We start from the raw sequence: 21,116 nt of genomic DNA on the forward strand, positions 1-21,116 counted from the left end.
TTGTTATTTTCAATACAACTACAAAAATAATCTTGTAAACTTTTAAAACAGTCCAAATGACAACACATTAACATTAGTACCTGTATCCATCAATGAAACTGGCATTAATATAATCAGAGCCTTCTACTCCTCGGATTGGCTGCAAGCATACCCTTGTAGACTCATATGGCATAATATTGACAAGGCGATTTTTGAATTTATTACATGGAAGATTGGCACTGATGAATCTTGAAGTGTGAGCCTTAGAGCTAGCAAGACGCTGTTGAAAATAAATTAAAATAATTAAGCGCAGGTATAACAAAAACAAATGACACTATCAGATTTGATGATCTCTGCTCATTACCCATTAATGAATAATTTACATTTCAGATTCTTATTTTTCCATATTCTATTGCATTTTTGAATGAATATCTGTAAAGATTCTTTTAATATTGTATAAAAGTTTAACGTCTGCTCCATTAATGTGTATGGACAAATTTGAGAATTAAACAGTTACACAAATACATATTTCAAGCTATTGAAACAATAAAGGAACAGCAGGCTTAAACTGTCCTCACTGAATGGTTCTTGTCTGATCACTAATTGAAGATAGAATTTTACATTTTCCAAAGGATTGCCTTCCTAATTTAAAATTTTAGCCTGCCAATGTCTTATTTTTTGATTACTAGAAACAATGGATAGAGATCAGAGCAACATTAAGTGTTACACCATCTGGTTTTGGTTCCCCACGACATAAAATCCAAGTACCTTAAACTCCAGTTCCATTCCTGTGACATTCTCGCCCGTTTCTATCTGTGTCAGCTTCTGGATATATGCATACAGGTTTCTGGCTGGCACTTCGGTATTTCCACACGTCACTGCTTCCAGCAGTGCATCGTGGATAAAGATGTATTGGTCCTCAGTTTGAACCATGTAATTCCTCTGCGCTCTCATTAGAGTTACGTGGCCATAAATATCTACAGTCTTTTCATGCTTTATTCTCTCTAACATGGCATCTATCACAATGAAACAGCCAGTCCTGCCGACTCCAGCACTAAAAAAAATGAACATAGGAGGGAAAACATGAAGGACTATTCCATGCATTGTGCTTACTTTTATGGCATTCAAGTTTTAAAGTCTCATAACACTGATTTGAATAGCACATTTTTCTGAATTTGAACATCAGTTTTTATGAAAGAGGTTGGTGCCCTGAAATAAGTAAACTCCTTTAACACCCATTAAAAGCAATTGAGAACGTGCAATGCTTTTATATGAGATCTTTGCATCTTGCAGTTTCAGACTTGACTGTAATAGAAATAAAACATATTGCAACATGCTCTAGAAATATATGTTCTTAAAAATGGAAATTACTGGAGATGATGAATCCTCTAAGAATTCAAGCTTTATTTGTAGCGTGATTGCTAACTCACTAAACGCTGTTGTTGTTATTCTCTTTCCACAGGTAAATTTATTGGCAAACAATAATGTTACAGAAAATATGTCTTACCTATTTCTATCATGCTTTGGAGATAAACTGTCTATTCCTCTCCTAACTGTGTCAATGAGGCTCCTACTAACACAGTTTTTCTGTCCTTTGCTCTTTCACTTAGCCTGGACATACATACTGTTATTCTTTGTGATGCAAAGCCATGCCTAGCTAGAAGTGATAGCTGCAGGCTGGGGAAATCCCCAGCTGCCCACTTCAATGTCTGCCTTCCTTCTCTAGGAAAATATAAGAAACATCCAGAATGGCCAGATCCTGGACCAAGATGCTCCATCATTACATTATTTTAAAGGATGGATTACAAAAGGACTAAAATATGCTTAAAGACAAAGTCTGAAATTACAGCATTGAATTAATGTCCAGACTGGGTGAGTAATATTTTTCATGCAGAGGCAAAGTTAGTGCTTCCTCACATGTTCTGAGTGAAGTCAGTTGTTGGTCTTTGGCAGGAGCTGAAGTAAAGTCACATCAACCCTTTTGAGGCCAAAGAAACTACTACTTCTCAGCTCTGCACAGTAAGGGATTCCTCAGGAACAACTCTGATCTAGGGAGTTGCTTTCCTCTCATTGGTGCAACTTGAGGGCAGAACACGACATGGGTCAGCTGTGAGCTTGGCATAGGAATAAACCTTGATCATGAAATATTCAGTTCAATCTAAAAGAATTAAACCTGTCTCAGTAATAGGTCTACATAACAGCAGATTATTTTTATGTTAGCTGCTGTCAAAATATGCCAGACTTTCAGAGATTATCAGTCATTCCCTCCCTGTCTTAAAGCTGTTGTGTGTTACATGCATGGATTACCTTTACCAACTCTTTAAGACAATGTTATGCAATCAGGAGAGGAAAAGGAGATTTACAGTTCTCACCTTGATGTGATTACTGTTAGGTATACATGATCCTTTATTACAGATTTGGCATAACTGAATTGGAATGATATAGAAGGAATATAACAGAGACTATAGAATACAGAAGACCAGAAAATATACAGAAGGTCTGAATATGCAACTTCTGTGCCAAATGAGGTCCTATTTCCTAAAGTCTCTAAAGGAATTATTTTATGGAGATGTTTGGACATCAGCAGTACTCAATCAAATCTTCAGATGGATGACTGTCTTTTTATAGCCATGTATTATGACTGTACGTGATGAAGTTTTGTTTCAACTATTTGCATATCTATAGCTATATAAAGCACATGTATTATATATATGGGGGTTTTGTATCATTTTTATATCTGGGATCACATCTTGTCTGTGACAATGAATGCTAGTTGCTGGCCTTCTAAATGTTTAACTGTTTTCAGTTAGTGACATGAAATGCAGTAGGTAGTATAGTAAGCAACAAGTAGTTTATTGACCCTCAAGACACTGACATTATCTGAGTTAAGGATATTTAAGAACACAACAAACTGCTATTGTTTGAAAAGAGATAGAAAGAAATAAAAATTACAACCCAGCTTCTAGAGGACAGTTATATAAAAACCAAGATCTTCTCACAGTTCTATATTTTCATGAGATATTAAATATCATAAGTCCATCCTGAAACCAATAATGAGGGTTAAGCCTTTATTTCTTGGATGATGCTTTAAGAATCTTTGCCAGTTACCACCAAACTGCATTTATTTACCACCAAATCAGAAAGAAGTACAGAGCAGAAAGACGTTTTAAACTCACACGAGGTAACTTTTGTTTCTAAGATTCCATATTTATATATTGTTAATCACGTGTTCTTGCCACCAGTTACTCTTCCCAGAATCAGATCCCCTTCAAGCAGCTGAGGACTTCTGCTAACAGACTGAATGCATCAATCCTAACTTTCTTAGATGCCACTCTGACAAGAATTAATCAATATACTGAGCTTAAGAAAACTTACCAATCAATGCTATTGATCAATGGGAGTTGTAGAGAAAGGAAATATACAGACTAGTGAAACAATGGCTGTCCTAGCTAAATGGGAGTTCATTTACTTTGTATAATAGAAGCTTTGCATTCCAGGAAACCTTAGTGACCTTAATGTTGGTCAGAAATGGAGAAAAACTAAAAAAATTGTCTCATTATTGTGTTTTGTTTTTTTTTTTTGGATTGGAAAGAATTCACTACAAGTAGCACACAATTGTATGTCAGACAGGTTTATAAAAAGCTTTAAACCATTCCTTAAATGCTTCCTTTTTGCATTCAGGTTTTATTAGCCTAACAGCTGCTGACAAAGTGAGAAATAAGAAGGTTTGACAGTGCAGATGCTCTCAGAAGCTTAGAATATGGTTATCTTTCCTATCATGTATTAATGAATTAATGTTCTGGCACCCTGTTTATAACTGGATATGTCATTTTTCAGATCAAACATTAAAAGGTTCACTGGTACCTACAGACCACAACTGCCAAATTTCAACCCAGATAAAAGCTTGCACTTTCAGCTGGAACAAGCAGTTTTCATTTTTTCTCTTCACGTCTTGTATTATCATTTATATACTTACTCTTCCCATGAGCAAACTCGAAGAGGAATAGTTATTAGCATACTGTACCACAAAAGGTATTTCCTAGTTCACAGGTTTATGCAGAGGTTGTGAAGATCGTGACACCAGATCAAAGCCCATTACTATGCACCAACATTTTAGTGGTAAGGCTAGAGGAGCTAAAATTATTCACCAATTTTATCCAGCATGATATTTCCATACCTTAACATGTCCAGGACATTCCAACTCTGCCAATTATAAATAAGCCATGCGTCTACCAGACTACCCTGGTTTCCAGGTAAAAATGAAACCAATGCTATGAATATTTTGCCTTCCTTCCTCTTTGCCCCCACATACCTTCTAACTCCAAAATCCAATAGCTTCCTATATAAGCAAAAGAAACTATCCTATCTTTATCCCTTGTTCCTCCTTCTCTTCTGTGTTCATACCGAGTTCTTAATATGGTACCCATACACTGCTGGGAAGCCATGCAGTTCGAATACTCACTAATATGCCACTGGAACATCAAAAAAAAAAATCGTATCTACTTTCTTCTAAAGATAATAATTCAGCTAATGAGAATAATTTCACAAATTAATTCTACACTTGTTGAATCTCTTGCTTCTTTCGGTATTACTGTCAAACTTAGAATTTAAAAAAAAATATTCCATCACTTCAGCTATTGAAAGATACTGTTACTTTTAAAACCTAAGCAATCTATTAAATAGACATGCCTATAAGAAAGTGTTATTGCTTCAAATATTATCATTTATCCTATTACAACATTTGTTTTTAATTTCTAAAAACATGCCTGACTCAGTCCCATGAGCTGAAACATGTTTAATGTCCTGTGATGCAATACAGCTGCAATTCACAAAAAGAAAAATTAAGAGGCATAAGAGGGCCATTTCACATTAAAATCGCTGTATGGATGTGTTAAAGGTTGGCTTTTGTGATTAATTTGTAGCTGTTTAAACGATGATCCTTTACTGATACTTCAGTGATTTGGCAAAGGAATGCAGTGTAATTGCCAGTATTCACAGATCATTTAATTGGAAGCAAAGACAGTAAAATATGGATCAAAAATCATTTAGGACATCTTTGACTCATATCAGGGGAAAATTTTACTGAATATTACAGTTTCAGACTGAATAAAGCTTGCATTTATGAACTGAAAGTAGATAAAAATGCTTGTGATATGGCAATCATATAAAAATGCCTGAATTTTACTGAAGAACTTGATATGATTAATTAGACTCCAATCCTACAGAAATTCTGTAGTAGTCCTGACAAGGGCAATAGTTAGATTATTTTCTCCTTTTTCTGTTAGGAAATTAGAACATAGTTGAAAACCACCCCTCTATCGAAGAATCAGCAGAAAACCATTGAAAATCCTTTTGAAGAGATACATCTGACTGAAATAGCACAAAGACCTTGTTGAAAGAGGTAAACTTAAATTTCAATTTAGAAGAGATACTGAACTGCTTCAAGAATTCCTGTGCAGGCTTATAAGAGACTTTTGATAATTGATCTGCAAGTGCTCAATGACTCTCCTCTCCTCTCCTCTCCTCTCCTCTCCTCTCCTCTCCTCATTTGGTTATGGTTGGATACCAGCAATCAAGTATGGTATATTACATATTTTTTAGGTGTAATGCTTCACCAAGCAAAAGACTTTAGCCACTGCATTTTCTTAATCTCTACGCTATGCATGGATGCAACCATATTTGTCACTGACGTCATAAAAACTTCTTAAAATGAACAAGAGGGAAAAAAATATCAGGAAACAGGAGACTTCACTACAAGTAGATAAAGCTCAGTCAAGAGCTCCCAGAGTTTTCATAGATAGCAGGCAAAAGCATAGCAGGGTCACAAATGAAAAGCTAGCCCTAGATATTTCTTCCTTTATTCTGCTTTATGAAGATTTTCCTTTCAGCCTCTACATTCTCAGAATTCTACCATTACCATAAATTCTTCAAAAACAACTGTCCCAGACTTAAGTCCATTTTTTAAATATGCAATTGCAGAAGTGTAATAATGTTCAGAAATAAAATACGTTTTTCATGTAATCCTAAATTTAGCTCTGGAGAGATAAGGTAGAAGAAGCTGTCTTATCAGACTCTATCACGAACAAAACCAAACAAACTGTCAAATATTAAAACATACAAAATCAAAACTCCACAAAATTTCTCAAAGAGATAGAGGGAATAACAGGGAGTAACTTTATTAACATAATTTTTAAAGTTGAGTTTTCCATGCAGGGTAAAAATGTAACATTAGTCACGTTCAACTAAACAAAAGAAAAATGTTTTAAGAGACACTTCTAACAAGGACATTCCATTTCAGCAGTTCAAATCCTCTCACTAGACTTTAAATTCATGTCTGTCATGAGCCAGCACTTTACAGAAATGCAGAAGAACTCCTATGTATCTTCAAAGCAATACAGGAATGTAGTAGTAAGAGTGCATAATGTAAAGAGCAACTCCACTAACTGATAGCTCACAAGTATTAGAAAGAATTTACGTGTTTGCAGTGGAGGAAGATGTACCATGTTGCACTATGAAAGTAACATATACAGGTAGTTCAGTAAAGCAATGGAGTGAAGGAAAATAACAACTGATACCACAAATATTACAGTCACAGGTAAATGTCTGAGCATACTTTTAAAATGTGACAGCCATTTACCTGGAGATACATTTTTGCACCCCAGTTAGATTTAGGAGGTTTCTGTAGGATTGGAAGGATTTTGTGTGACACCTTTATTCACTCTCACACTCATTCATTCATGCACCACCCTTTGAATGCCCTGTTTACTGAAGGTTTCTGTAAATTTTCCCGTGAATGACATTCTGGAGTAATTTCCAACCTAATGGGCTGCCTTTGCATTTGCCTCCAGACAAGCAGTGTGGTCCATCTCAGGAATGGTAGAGAAATCATAATGTTGAAGAAACATATCAAAGAGGATGACAATGTATGAAGGGGAGGTTAATCAAACTAGATATCTCAGCTCGGAGCACAGAACACTCAGAAAGGGAGATATGAAAGAAAGGGATAAAACTATGTGTTACATGGAGGACGTAATGAAAATGAAAATGCCCATTCTTTTTTTGCTTGTAACAGAAGAAATAGGATCCTAAATTGAAATAATGAGACAGAGAATCTTAAACAAACAGGAAGTAATTTTTCATGTAGTACATAACTAAATTGTGAAACTAATTTTTGCAAAAAAGAATTTCACAGAGGAAAGGATCCATTAAGGGTTATTAACCAACAAGTTACAGACACAACTTGCCCTACAGAAATCCTTTTATTAGACTTTGCTGGATAGGCACTCTTAGAAAATAACATTCTAGACATCTCCTGGGAGAGAAGCTTAAACACGCTGTCTAGAATTGGTCTCATGGTCCCACATCCTAAAAGAAAGTACAGGCATTCCACGCCCCCCATCTGTTAATCAAATCAACTAATCCTCTTCCTTTCAGTCAACATGTCTGCCTTTGAGCACCTGACAAACTTAGGAACTATGCCATTGTAAAGGGACAGTACATTCCTTATCCTTGCTTTTTCTTCCTTAAAGGGGACAGACTATCACAGAGTACTTCTGCCTCTTTCTTTCCCAAAATCATTACTTGTTGGTGCAAAAAAGACCTCTTATTGTTCTACTTGTGAAATGGAATATAGCAGAAATTACACAATATGTCAACTGAAAAGTTCATTGACCCTTTCCCATACCACTTCTTTTTCCTATCTCGGCTTCCCTTCAGAGTTGGTTGTTGATTTTATATAGCAATACATGCCATAATGCTACTTTTCATAGAGGATTTTTATATATACATCTTACTATAAATCACCTGATTTCTTCAACTACTCAGATATATAAATACAAGAAATTAGAATAAACTATTTCTCTGTACTGTTTTATCTGTGCACAAAGATTTACTGTAATTTTTCATTCCAAAATGAGTCCAGTTCCCCGATATCCTCCTTATTTTCCTCCTTTTCTAAATACAATCTTATATATTCAGTGTACCGCATCCTGTATTTAGCGTCAGAGTAACTATCCTAAATATATCTTTGTGAGATTTGTTGAGATTCAGTGAGTATTTGTACTTTGTACTGTGCAATGCATTCACAAAGCATTCTTGTCATTATGCATTCCAATAAAGAACAAACTAAAATTTACTAAAAAAGAGTTTAGTGAAATACAGTTTAGAAACAGAATGCATTTTGAGGTTAATTTTAAAAACACTTCTTACTGTGACTCATTACCTTCAATTAAAGATAGATCTATGCATGAACAGCTGTAGTAAATACAGAAACTGATACTCTGGGTAATCTATGACAGGAAGTACACTGTGATCCTATCTATCATCAATAAATAGAAAGGAAGATTACAGTACAGCAAAGAACTCAACGACCAGAAATTATGCTGCTTGCTGCTAACTACTCATTGCTTTCTTTGCATTTCAACCTGTTTTGTGTTCAGTGGAACATTTTGAGGAGTTGTTTTGTACTTTTGCATATTTATGTGCTTTGTTTACATTTTCATGTGGAACATGTAGAAGAACTATTACCCTATCTGTATGGGAAACAGGAAGGTGAACTGATGCTATCTGAAAATAAATTAAAGAAGGTGGGGAGAAATGTATTCTGCAGTACAGGATAACAGGATGACCTTGAAAGTACTTGTTGAACACTAAGGTGCTTCCTAGTTTCAGAGTCTTTTTGGACCTCTTGAAGCTCATGTGACTTTAGTAGCAGACCTAGTGTTTTGGATCTCTACTTCAAGATATCTCTTCCTTTACTGTGGAAAACTGATATATCTAGAGGATACATTCAGAGGATGAGACAAACATGATTTTGTCACCATTTGGTTTAAACTAAAATGATTGCAATACAGTAATAATGCAGTGAGATGTTACATAGCAGAAAACAGAGGAAAAAAATCTATCAATCCTCTTTGATGAGCTCATATCAAGGCTCTTGCTAGAACTCTGTTTCCCCAGACCTAGTGGTGAAAAGAATAAACACCCTTTTCAGTATCTCTGAGAATACTCCACTGACAACTGAAGATCTTGGTTACTGGTACTATTTCTGATATTTCATTTCTTTACCCTCAGCAGTTTTTATAGAAGCATGACTTCTATGTAATGTAGTAGAACATCAGATTGTGAGAGGTTAATACCACTAAGCATTTCGCATTTCTTAATCACAATTTGTCATTTAGAGGTTGGACACTAATCTCTCTCTTTTTTTGCAGGATTTTTGAACCTTAGGAGCAAATACTGTGGATAAGCTATTACAAAAACCACGGGATTTTTGGTCTAGAATTTTGAAAGTAGCTTGGATAATATTATGATAATTTTTCAACAATTAAACCTATTTTTAAAATTTAGGGAAAAAAAAAAAGGCACCACAATGCAGGATTCACTTGGAACAGGGGTCATTGACAAAAGATGATAACAAGTGATGAGATCCTGAAATAAGTCTGTAAAAGTATGAAAAACAAAGAAAGATTAATATTTAGGGCAGAATACTGATTGGAAAGCCTCCACTAAAAGATAACAAGACTATTTTTAAAGCTGCATTTTAGTTCTAGAGACATAGGGAGATGATTTAAAGAGGCTTTCGCTCTGATTACTTTAGATAAAAATACAGCCTGTTCAAAGTTAGCCAAACATGTTAGGTAGCCAAGTTGATGCAATGTGTTCCAGTATACTGTATGTCCATGGATATTCTGGAATTTACTGTAGGTACAGCTGGGAAATCTCAGAGATATCCCTTTCCAGAATTCAGCTATTGGGTTATAAAAATATTTTCACATTTCCTGCAGATGGCTGGATTCTTTTCTTCACTCATAATTTTAATTCAGAATTCATTACGGACAGCTGCTGGCTCTGATAGAACCTAATTGCTCTTTTACTAGACTCAGCTGCAAGCAGTCAGATTTCCTTTTCCTTTGTAGAGTATATTATATATATAAACATGGGCGGGGAGAAAAATAACCAATTAACTAAATACATATGGGTAAGATGACTCACTAAGAGCTCAGATCAAATAATGTATCAAACTACAGCTTAGGTCAAAGGAAATTACAGGCCTTGTAGGACATGATAATATATATATGGAAATAATTATCAGCACCAACATATTTGCAATTTGAGATAACTCATGGAAAAGGCATTGCTTCTGTTAAAAAAAATCTTACAGAAAATTATTACATTTTAATAACAGGCAGGTTACTTCACTGAGTGAAAAGTCATCAGTCTCCAGGCACTATTTGTTGGCCAAATCCAAGCCTGGCCTCAATACCTTCATTGGACAACTTAGCAAGAAAAATGACATAATTCTGGAATTATTTTTGCTGCCTTACCCATTATTAAAATAAAGTAAAAAAAAAAAATAAAAAGCCTGGGGAATAGTTACTGTTAGTAAGACTTCAAAAAAAAGGGTACATCACAAGTGAGGAAGCAGAGACAGCCAGCAAAAAGGCTAGGGAAGTGAAGATTATCTGCCATCTCCCTTCATATGACAAGTACTGAAGCAGGTTATAATATTTTGCTGTCCTAGTTTGCTATGATGGGTGAACACAAGGGAAAGTTGTAGACATGTAAAACAAGAAAAAGTCTAAAAAAATGTTCTTTTTCACTCCCTTTATTCAAAGCATTTATTAAAATGAAGAGACACATGTTTAAAATAACAGTAAATAGGTATCACCTAACATAATGTGTGAAACTACTTGTCAGAGAATAATACTTAGACAAGGAAGAAAGTAAGACTGTCCCGTTTTGTTGCTTGTACAATCATGAATATGAACAATAAAGTATTCATACATTTCTTTAGGTAGCTAAAGGAATAATTGGGGAAAATAATTGAAATCCTCATGAAGTAGGGCTAAGCTACTCACTAGCAGCTTGCTGCTGGGGAGGAAACTTGACTGAAATATTGTTGACACAGAAATTTTATACTTTCCCCTGAAAGTTCTGAGATTTGCCTCTGTCAGAGACAGGATGCTGGCCCAGAGGGACCATTGATTCTATCTAGTAATAACATTCACCACGTTAATTTTACAGATTTCTGACTTCTACTGGAAACAAAATCTTGCCCTACGCAGTCATAGCAGCTTTTTAGGATTTCATAAGATAATCCAGCCCTGAGTCACAGCGGTGGGGGTATAATCCCCTGAACCACAGGCTAAGTGCCAACCAAAGATGGCTTTACACACATAGGGCTGATTTAATAGAAAAGACCACTAGTAGGCATTTTCCATTATTTGAATCTTCACGAAGAAATACTGCTATTATTTGTTACTTGTTTGCTTTCGAATTTTAATAATGACTCCAGTGATAGTTACTGAGTTTTTGTGCTTATGAACAATGGAAGCCTATACTACACATACAGCAGCTTCAGTTCAGGTTTTAGGAAAGGCTGGTTTGCTGTGCAAAACTGTGCTGGTTTCTAAGTTAGGACAAAACTTGAAAGTGGATCAGCATCAGTTTTCTGGTGTTTGACGCCTCATGGAGGATTTCCAGATAATAATATTTTCCTACTCAAACTAAAAATATCAAGGTACACTAGCTAATCTTTAAGGACCCTGCATGCTGGTACATTAACTACTGTATGGTAATCCTTGTCATGTTCATACTTCCACATTTTCATATGTGAGCACCTAAATTTAAGGAAACAAATTAGAGATCTAAGCTAATAAGACCCATGTCACTTTCAAGTTAAAGAAGCGTGCAGTTGGGGAAGGTAACTGGCAGTATTGCAGTCAAGATGATCCTAACTAATGACACTCAAATTTGGTACAGACAAAAAAAATTCCAGCACTACGCCTCCATCACTGGCTCTATCAGCATGCAGACAGAGACCCTGCTTTTTGCCTGTATAATTTCATGAACATAGCACAGTGATTAGGTGAAAACTCTTGTATGTTCAGCGTAAAACAGTCAAGAGTCTTCAACTGTGAAGCTCTTGGAATCCACATTTTCACAACCTTGAAAATTTTTGGTGAGAACATGAAGGCAACTCCCAATGCCTGTCCCTCTGTGATGCCATTCATTACCCTAGTGATTATCAAGTAGTGTCTTGCTATACCAATGACCCCTCAATCAGTGTTTTTTTCTGCCAGCTAGCATTTATAAACCTTCCTTCTAGACTCCTTCTCATTTTCCAGTAGATTCTACAATTCCCATAAACAGAGATTAAGCTCTCAAGGTATCAAACTCTGCAAGCCTAGGTGTATTTCATATAAGGACCATGTAGAAATGAAATAACTCCCAAGAGGAAGGTATGTGTAGAAATGAAATGACTCTCAATCAGTTACTCTGACAGTATAGTGAGAATGACTGAGACTATCAATATAAATGGAATACAATGCAAAACCAGAGTCATTTACGCACTGCTGTGTTTTCATATTAAGAGGAAATAAACATCCTAAACAGGATCACCAAACATGCATTGTTTCAAGAAAAGAATCTAACAGCCTTATCCCTCTCCCTTTGCTTTTTATTTGTGAACAAAAAGTTTGAGAAAAAAATTGTCTTAAGGAGATATATGGTGATGTACAGCTAACAGCTGGAGAGGAAACAGTGTTCCAGTGTTTTCATATATAGATTATACCCAGCAGAGTCTAACATATAGTAGCAACCAGTAGCTGCTGGATAAAGACATATGGGTAAAGCAGAGAAAGTTTGGAGTATTTGTGATATTAAAATACTTGTCATACTAAAATGCTAAAATGTCATACTTTTCCTCTCCAGAGCTTTCAGCTGTCCAGGGAACTCAGGAGAGATGCTGAGTTGTTCTTAGGGTTGGGAGATGGAAGGGATGAGGCAGCTCTTAGTATTTTTCAATCTCCTTCAAGAGACTTCTGAATATGTACGAGAGGGATTTTCCCCCCCCCACTGTGAAGAAGGATAGGAAGTCATCTGCAACTTCCAACTACTCACTGCCAGGATTAGAAAATGAGCACTTGCGAGGCATGTGGCAAAAGCAGAAGGGAGGTTCCAAAGATGTAGAAGCGAAGTAAAACAATCCACTGGAAAATCATTACCTTAGATCGATCGATCGATCGATCGATCTATCTATCTATCATCTAACTATCTATTTTTTAATTTTATTTTTTATTCTGAAACATTGAACAAAAATTAGGTTAGTATTCTACTTTAAGAAATACAAATTGCATTGTGTTCTGTTATTTTTTGAAAATTAACTTGTTTTTACTGTCCTAACTGGTTATGTTAGTATGCTCAGACATGGATTTGCTTAAACAGTCACATTCTTCCAAACATCCAAGTTTTTCTGTTTGCAATAACAGCATTAACAGTACGTGCCAAAACTTCACAAAGTATCTTAAAGATGTGCCCCTTGGTGCTGGTACTAAAAAGAGAGATTCAAACATAAAGTATTGCACTTACACATTGAGCTTTCGTGTAGTGTTACTGAACCAACTACTAAAGTTTCTGTGATGTTTTGAAAACATAGTGGCATAAAGCTCCAAACACCCTTCGGTGCTATTTTACTGTGATCTGATTAGCACCTGTTTGCCTGCACTAATCCAACTTCAAACAAAAACGCGTGCTTTCCACACTATCATTAGACTACACATTACAGCCCCACCAATGCAGAATCCTAGGGCTTAAGATTGCATTTCTTCATTAAAGAAACCCTTTTTTCTATATCAGCTCTGCAAATTAGGCCAACTCATGCGGAGACACCAGTTGGATTGTGATATTACAACTTCTGGACAAAGGGACTGAGAGGATACAGTCTTAAAATGTAAGAGACTGTAAATGAAAAAGCAACTACCTGTATCAAGTATTTAAACCACCACAGAAAAATCTGCAGACAAGTTATTCTAGATAAGCCAAGTCAAGATTTGAGTTAATATTATGAAAAGTATCTACAAAGAGGATCGGATTGCTAAATGTCTTTTGTGTTATTATTATTTGTGTTATTATTTTTTTTGCATCCAGTTTAACCTTTGATTTAGCTGTTTTACTCTACCAAATCTCACACTGAAAATAGTGATACAGCTGCCTGTGGGAGAACGCAACTCAAGTGAGAATCACAGAATGTGGCAGTTTATAACAAATACATTTCTAAATTTAACTTTACCTTGATTTGGGCTTTGATAACCTGTCTTTCCTGCTGGGTATAGATGGAAAAGTATAGATATTTTTTTCTTGGAAAAAGAGTGCAATGGCATTATTCATTCATATTATTATCACTATACCTTTTTCATACACGTAGTCTTACAAAAACATCTGATTACATAAATTAAAATAATCTGCATTTAGGCTAGGCCTTTATGTTATCTTTGGTGCTTCACAATCCTTTCAGCAATGATGTGTTTTCACCTTAAAAATAATATACCTTAAATTATATTCTAACTACCTTTTCAGTTTAAAAATCTGCCAACTTTTCTGCACAAGAACTATGACTGGTAGAATGTACGTATGACATTTCTCAACATGTTTTTGACTTCTATATTAGATTCAAATTCAATATTGCACAGGCAACCAAGCTGTTATGAAAAGTGTATGTGTCAATGTAATATCTGTTGCATGGACATTGATAACAAATAATGACTAATGTTACTGTAAATTTTGATGACATAATTCTGTATTTTTCTTTGCTTTCATCACACAAAATTTATTATGAAGACTTCTGCTTGCATTTGTTTGATATGCATTTATCAGAACATGTCTTATAAGGTCTAGTAATTTTTAATGGTAAGACATATTATATTCACTGTTAATTTCACCAGTTAAGACTATGGATTATTTTTTTTCTGGTGATTGTTATGTGAATAGAATGCATTCAAATGTTTATAGGGTGGGATCTTCAGTTGTCACTTGTTTTCACCTCAGACTTTTTCCCCCTGAGCACAGTGTAAGTTATTAAATAAATTCTTCAAACACTCAATAACCATTTCCTAGCAACAGGATATTAAAGTAGCTTATCAGCTACTAAAGCTTTTATACAAACTGGTCTGTGGCCACACTTGTGAACTGGATCTCCAACTACCTTGATTCTCTGTAGAATATATAGCCATATCCCAAAACCACTAAGCAAATTGGAAAACCCTCTTAAGCTCTTAGCATGAAGTGGACTGAAAGACATCTGTTGGTCAATATTAAGGCAGATGTGGAGAATGCAGCAACGAAAATTTTGGGCTAAACACTTCACTTACAATACTTACTTATAAATACAAAATAAATTGGGAGTTACTCTCCAAGGATCAAAATACAGGTAGCTGGCTCTTTTATTTATTCCTCAACCAGACATGCTCCTGATGCTTTTACTGGGCATTGACCTGAATCAGAAGTGAAAAGGAGCTCAGCTTTTGAGCAGTAAGAAGCTCTGAGCTAAATTCACAGAAATATTATAGACAAATAGCTTATCCTTGTACTTAGTTGCCTGCTAGTTTTTATTTTCATTTTTTATGGGTTAAAAGCTTTGCAGAAAAATGCTTCCACAGCTTCTTCACACCTACTCTTTCTTTTTACCAAACATATTCTGAAAAGTAAAACCCTTTTTATTTATACTTCTATAAAATGTCATTATTATAATTTCCTGTGCTCTGACAGTTTGTTAGGTACTGAAAGAAACATAAAAGAAGGTATCAGTGCTGTCTCAGATGATGTCTTCCACTCCCCACTATGTAACCCATGTTCCTACTGGGGAGCAAACTCAGATTACTTCTTCAGTGGGATAAGTTGGAAAAGGACTATCTACCATAGGCAAAGAATACAAGATACGGTCTTGTATTATATTGTTTTGCTCTAGTGGAGAAAGTCTGAAATACTTTTAATACCTGAATGATGGTAGTACATGAGCTTTCATGGAAAGGGACTCAGGAAGTCCTGAACAGAAAATGGGAGACAGTGAGAGATAAGACACAGAACAAGGAAAAGAGGAGTTTTTAAATGGCTGCAGGGGTGGACTAGGGGCCAGCAAATGAAGAAATTAAAAGCGAGACATTTGTCAAGGACAAAATATCTCAGTGGAAAAGAGTGACTATTAGAAGGCAGTGAAAGGTGATGGATGACAAAAATTGGCAGAACACTACCATTTGAATGAAGATCTTTCTTCAGGGAAAATACTAAGACATGTAGGAATGCGTTTCACATTGAAATGGTTCACCAATAAGATAAAAACCAGTTAAATAAGTTTGGGAACACAGTGGGATTGAGGGACAGAAGTAGCATATAATTAGAGGATAAAGAGCAGACAGGACACTGGAGAGAAAAAAAAAATGAAAAAAAAAGTAAAATGACTGAGGATAAGAAGCAAAGAATAGAGTGGAATGGAGAAATTTACAAAGTGACCAGCAGAGAAGAGAGGAAAGAAAAATCTGAAAGTAGATTCTAAGCAAAAATAGGTAACATGCAAAGCTTGCTTACTTTTTCTGTTTCAACACAAAGTGATAATTTTTATAGGCTTGAAATGAAATGTTTAGGCACATCCAGTACTTTAATTTGAAACTAAATGTGAAAGTTTTTCATGTCGCTGAGTAAAGACATATCTTTCAGCCTAAAAACATTGTGCTGATGCTCTATCATTGTTCTCCTTCTGACTCTCTTTATGAATTTAATAACGTCAAGTTCAAAATTATATCATAATACAAATCTCAAATTATATTGTTGCTACAATATGCCTGAAAAGAGACACCCACATTAACATTATGACTGTAAGAAAGACTTAGTAACTCATTCTTGTTGATCTATCAGCTAGATAGTTAGCACATTAATACTGATGAGTTAAGGAGTATATTAATAAATTTTGGACTGTGCACAACAGTTACATGCCCAGCCATGTAAAATTTTTGAGCAAAGACACATAAATTTGTAAATTTGCTAGACGTTTTGTTTCATTAGTTCTTCTGCTCATAGAAAAAATGTTGGAAGTTGGATTGCTAAAATGCTAGAATATTTTAGAGTGTGCTTCATAGAAGGTAGGTTGTATGAAATGCCTAAAATCCTAATGTCTCAAGAAGGCATAGATAAGGCAAAGAGCTTTGATAAATTTACTACCAAGATATGCACATTGTAGCACATAGGTAAATAAATTAATAGGAAATTGGGGAAAAAAGTCTCTTAAAAGGCATCAAATCATACTACCTAAGCTGACCATCACTTCCATTGAAATTTGCATGCATAAACAATGACAAAGAGAAAATAATGACCTTGCAGTTCATCAGTACCACTGAGTGATAATTAGATTTCTATGTTATTTCATCTTTTCCAATTGCTTGCTGTACAACTCTTAACAATTAATTTAATTAGTCTATTTTTGCATTGAGAGAATTTAGGTAATTATACTAACTTAACAACCTTCCCAGAGTGGGAGGATTCATTTCTTCTATTAATTTTGGTTTAGATTTAGAGCATAACATCTTCACTGCTGATCACCTTTGGAGGTATGCTCTATATGGATCAAGCTGATGAAATCATAGCTGAGGCATTCTATAATTCTAGGTAATATTCAAAATGGTTTAAGATACAAGTACAAAAAGATTTGGCTCCATTCAGGAAATACTCAGAAAACTGTATAAATAGATTTGTATGAATATTTATATCTATTCCACATGCTTAACCCTGGTGTTTCAATAAACTTTAAATGCCTGTCTTCCATGTTCTCTGATGTTTTCTAAACAGTCTGTGCTTTTCAGCATTGAAGCCTTGCTTATTTTGTTTCCCTGTTGACTTTATTTTCCTGTGTCATTTACAAGAGCCTCTTTTAATCACTTTAAAAATGTTCAAATAACCAGCTTCCATGGCTGGCTTACCAATATGTAGGAAGCCAGAACTAGAGGGGGTACTATGCTGTAATCTTTCCTATTACTATCTGTAATCTTTGTAATTCCTATTCCTCAGTTTTTTGGATAACAAAAGCAAGACTGGTTTTCAAATATGATAAGCATTTGTAGCTTCAGTGAACAGGGAGTAGTAGCTCTCCTTATTAACTGAAGACACCCCAAAATGAAGTTCACAAAATTCAGTGATCTCAGGAACTTGCTTTGAAAGGGGCAGCACAGTAAGCTATAACATACCCCTGGAATGAGGGGGACCCCTTCTACAGCTTGTATCAGAATTCGTATATGTTCTATGATGGCAGATGAATTGGCACATGTTCTGATGGTCTTAATGTGATTTTAATGCTTTCTAAAGGATCTGCTTTTATCAAAGATTTCTAAAGAATTCCCATCTCTTCCTCATTTTCATAGAATCATAGAATTATAGACTGGTTAGAGTTGGAAGGAACCTTAAAGATCACCAAGTTCCAACCCTCCTGCCATGGGCAGGGACATCTCCCACTAGAACAGGTTGCTTAAAGCCCAATCCAGCCTGGCCTTGAACACTTTCAGGGATGGGTCAGCCACAACTTTTCTGGGCAACCTTTTCCAGTGTCTCACCACCCTCACAGTAAAGAATTTCTTTTTAGTATCTAATATAAATATCCCCTCTTTCAGTTTAAAACCATTACCCCCTGTCCTATCGTTACACTCCCTCATAAAGGGTCCCTCCCCATCTCTCCTCCATTTTCCTTATTTCCTGAACTTTAGAGGGGCTTAGACAATGTTTTTCTCTTGAGAATGTATTTATTCATATATTATAATGCCTGAAGTGGTTTGCTACGATGCAAGCAGCATGGAAGACTCATTTCCCTGGAACTGAGCTCAACCTGTTCCCCAGGTTGCATCCTTTGCAGATCCGTCTCCTCACAGTCCTAAACTGAGGGTTTAACCTTCAGTACAGATTAAGGTTTCTATCTCTTTTCAATAAAAGTTGCCATTTATCTTTCTTAATTTTTATCTTCTTTACTTTCATACATAATATAAGCAGAGATTTCAAAAGCTGTTCCATTCCTCAAAACCCACTTTCTTTAATACCCATATTCTTAAATCAACACTATTGTCTTTCTTTTTCATGCTACTTTCTGAATGCCATAGATATATTTGTATTCTCCCTGCAAACATTCTTCTTCTAGACCTTTAGATAGCCTAAAAATAATTACTCTTGCACAGACCAATGAAAATAATTCTGGCCCATCCAAGCTGGCAGCACCATAGTCAGATGCAGAATTTGCATTGCAACCATCTTTTTCTTTGACAGACTCAAAAGTCTATTTGAAAGAAGTTTTCTTGTGCAAGAAAACAAAGAGTAGTAATCTTGACATAAGAAGCTTTGAAAGAAATTCTGAACTTACCTGCAATGTACTACCATAGGACCAGCATCAGGTGGGTTGCAGGTCTTGACTCGTCTCAGGAAAGCTAAGAATGGTGTTGGGTGTTCTGGGACACCATGGTCAGGCCAGGCAGTGAACTGGAATTGCCTCACTTCCCTTTTTTCACTTGAACCATTCTATGAAATTAAAAAACCTCATGACAAAACTGACACTAACATGATATTGGCACTTTTCAATGAAATAACTGCAGAAAGCATACATACCAGTGAAGTGCATTTAAATCACATTTCAGGCCAGAGATAAATATGGAGGGAAATGTTTCTTATATTCTAAATTGCAGGATTCAAAGTAAGAGATTTAACTATATCACACAGTAATACATCACAACAAGTGCCAGAGCTTCAGCTAGTATTTAATTCAGTTAAATGGCTTTTCATAGCAAGAGCTCTGTATTAACTTACAAAACTCCATGCTGTAAGAAAAACACTGTCTGTAGAAGTCTCATTATTCAGTGCTGATAGGAGGAAACAAGGGAGAAAAGTTGAAGGAAGGAAAGACAAGACAGGGAGGGAGGAAACAATGGAGAAAGACAGTCGGGGAAAGCAGGAAGCAGAAGAAAGGGCAGCAGGAGGGAGACAGTGATAGGAAGGAAGGCTGGCAGGAAGGTGGGAAAGGGAAAGGGAAAGGGAAAGGGAAAGGGAAAGGGAAAGGGAAAGAGGTGTGTGTGTGGGGAAGGTGGGAAGGGAGAGGAGGGGACACGGAAGGGGAGGGAGAGAAAAGGAAAAGGAAAGGGTAAAAGTTGCCTACACTGAAATTTTAAAGTATAGTGTAAGTATATGTAAGTATATATACCTTGTAAAGTGCAAATGTACGAACACAGTATGTTGCCAATTCAACAGTGTCTAAAAGGGTCACTTGGATTAGTCCGTAAGTTTCTGTGCCTCTGCTTGGCCAGTACTGATCACACTTCACCTGTAGTGAAAAATATGTAATTAATGCATTTTAAATTGACATTTATTACATATCTGAGTGCATATCACTATAGGTTTTTTAAGTATGTGATGTTAGAATGTTCAACAACTGCTAAGCATCCAACACAAGAATATTTTTTTTTTATCATTCACAAGAATAGCTCTTCTGGTAGTAGCTCTTACAATATCTTCTGCCATAATGGGTATTTGTAAATACAGTGGGGCGGATAATTAATAAATACCAATAAGTACTAGTATTATATAAGCACTATGAGATATACTAAAGAAAAAACAATTTATAGTAGCTAAAAATATGGCCTATATCTTCAGTAACTCACAGAATCACAGAATTATATGAGGTTAGAAGGGACCTTTGGAGATCATCTAGTCCAATCGCCCTGACAAAGCAGGTCCACCCAGAGCAGGTTGCACAGAAACTTGTCCAGGTGGGTTTTGAACGTCTCCAGGGATGGAGACTCCACCACCTCTCTGGACAGCCTGTCCCAGTGCTCTGCCACCCTCAAAGTGAAGAAATTCCTCCTCATGTTTAGATGGAACTTCTTATGTTCAACTTTGTGCCCATTTCCTCTTGTCCTGTCACTGGGCACCACTGAAAAAAGACTGGCCCCTTCCTTTTGACACCCACCCTTTAAGTATTTATAGGTGCTGATCAGATGCCCATCAGTCTTCTCTTCTCCAGACTAAAAAGACCCAAGTCCCCCAGCCTTTCCACGCAACAGAGATGCTCCAGGCCCCTAATCATCTCTGTAGCCCTCTGCTGTAGCCTCTCCAGGAGCTCCCTGTCTTTCTTGAACAGGGGAGCCTTGAGCTGGACATAGTACTCCAGGTACGGCCTCAGCAGGCCAGAGCAGAGGGGGAGGATAACCTCCCTTGACCTGCTGAAACTCACCTTTCACAGTCCAGAATTTAGTAACAGTACTAAGCCAGTAAAAGTAGACTGAATTTTTTTTTGAATAGTTGCCATATTTTACCTATTTCACATAATTCCCCAAACATGT

General features: G+C 36.0%; 1 protein-coding gene across 1 annotated transcript in view; it reads right to left on the reverse strand.

Annotated features, from left to right (window-relative positions):
• Positions 1-21,116, reverse strand: part of PTPRD (protein tyrosine phosphatase, receptor type, D) — a 1,328,567-nt gene that overhangs the window by 17,668 nt on the left and 1,289,783 nt on the right. Inside the window, exons 36-39 of the mRNA XM_014953943.1 lie at positions 19,979-20,098; positions 19,148-19,302; positions 748-1,033; positions 81-259 (exon numbers count right to left, since the gene is read on the reverse strand). Of these exons, the coding sequence (XP_014809429.1) occupies positions 81-259; positions 748-1,033; positions 19,148-19,302; positions 19,979-20,098 (740 nt within the window). The remainder of the gene's footprint in view (positions 1-80; positions 260-747; positions 1,034-19,147; positions 19,303-19,978; positions 20,099-21,116) is intronic.

The sequence above is a fragment of the Calidris pugnax genome, unplaced genomic scaffold (assembly GCF_001431845.1).
Source record: "Calidris pugnax isolate Ruff unplaced genomic scaffold, ASM143184v1 scaffold178, whole genome shotgun sequence".
In the NCBI taxonomy this organism is placed as follows: domain Eukaryota; kingdom Metazoa; phylum Chordata; class Aves; order Charadriiformes; family Scolopacidae; genus Calidris; species Calidris pugnax.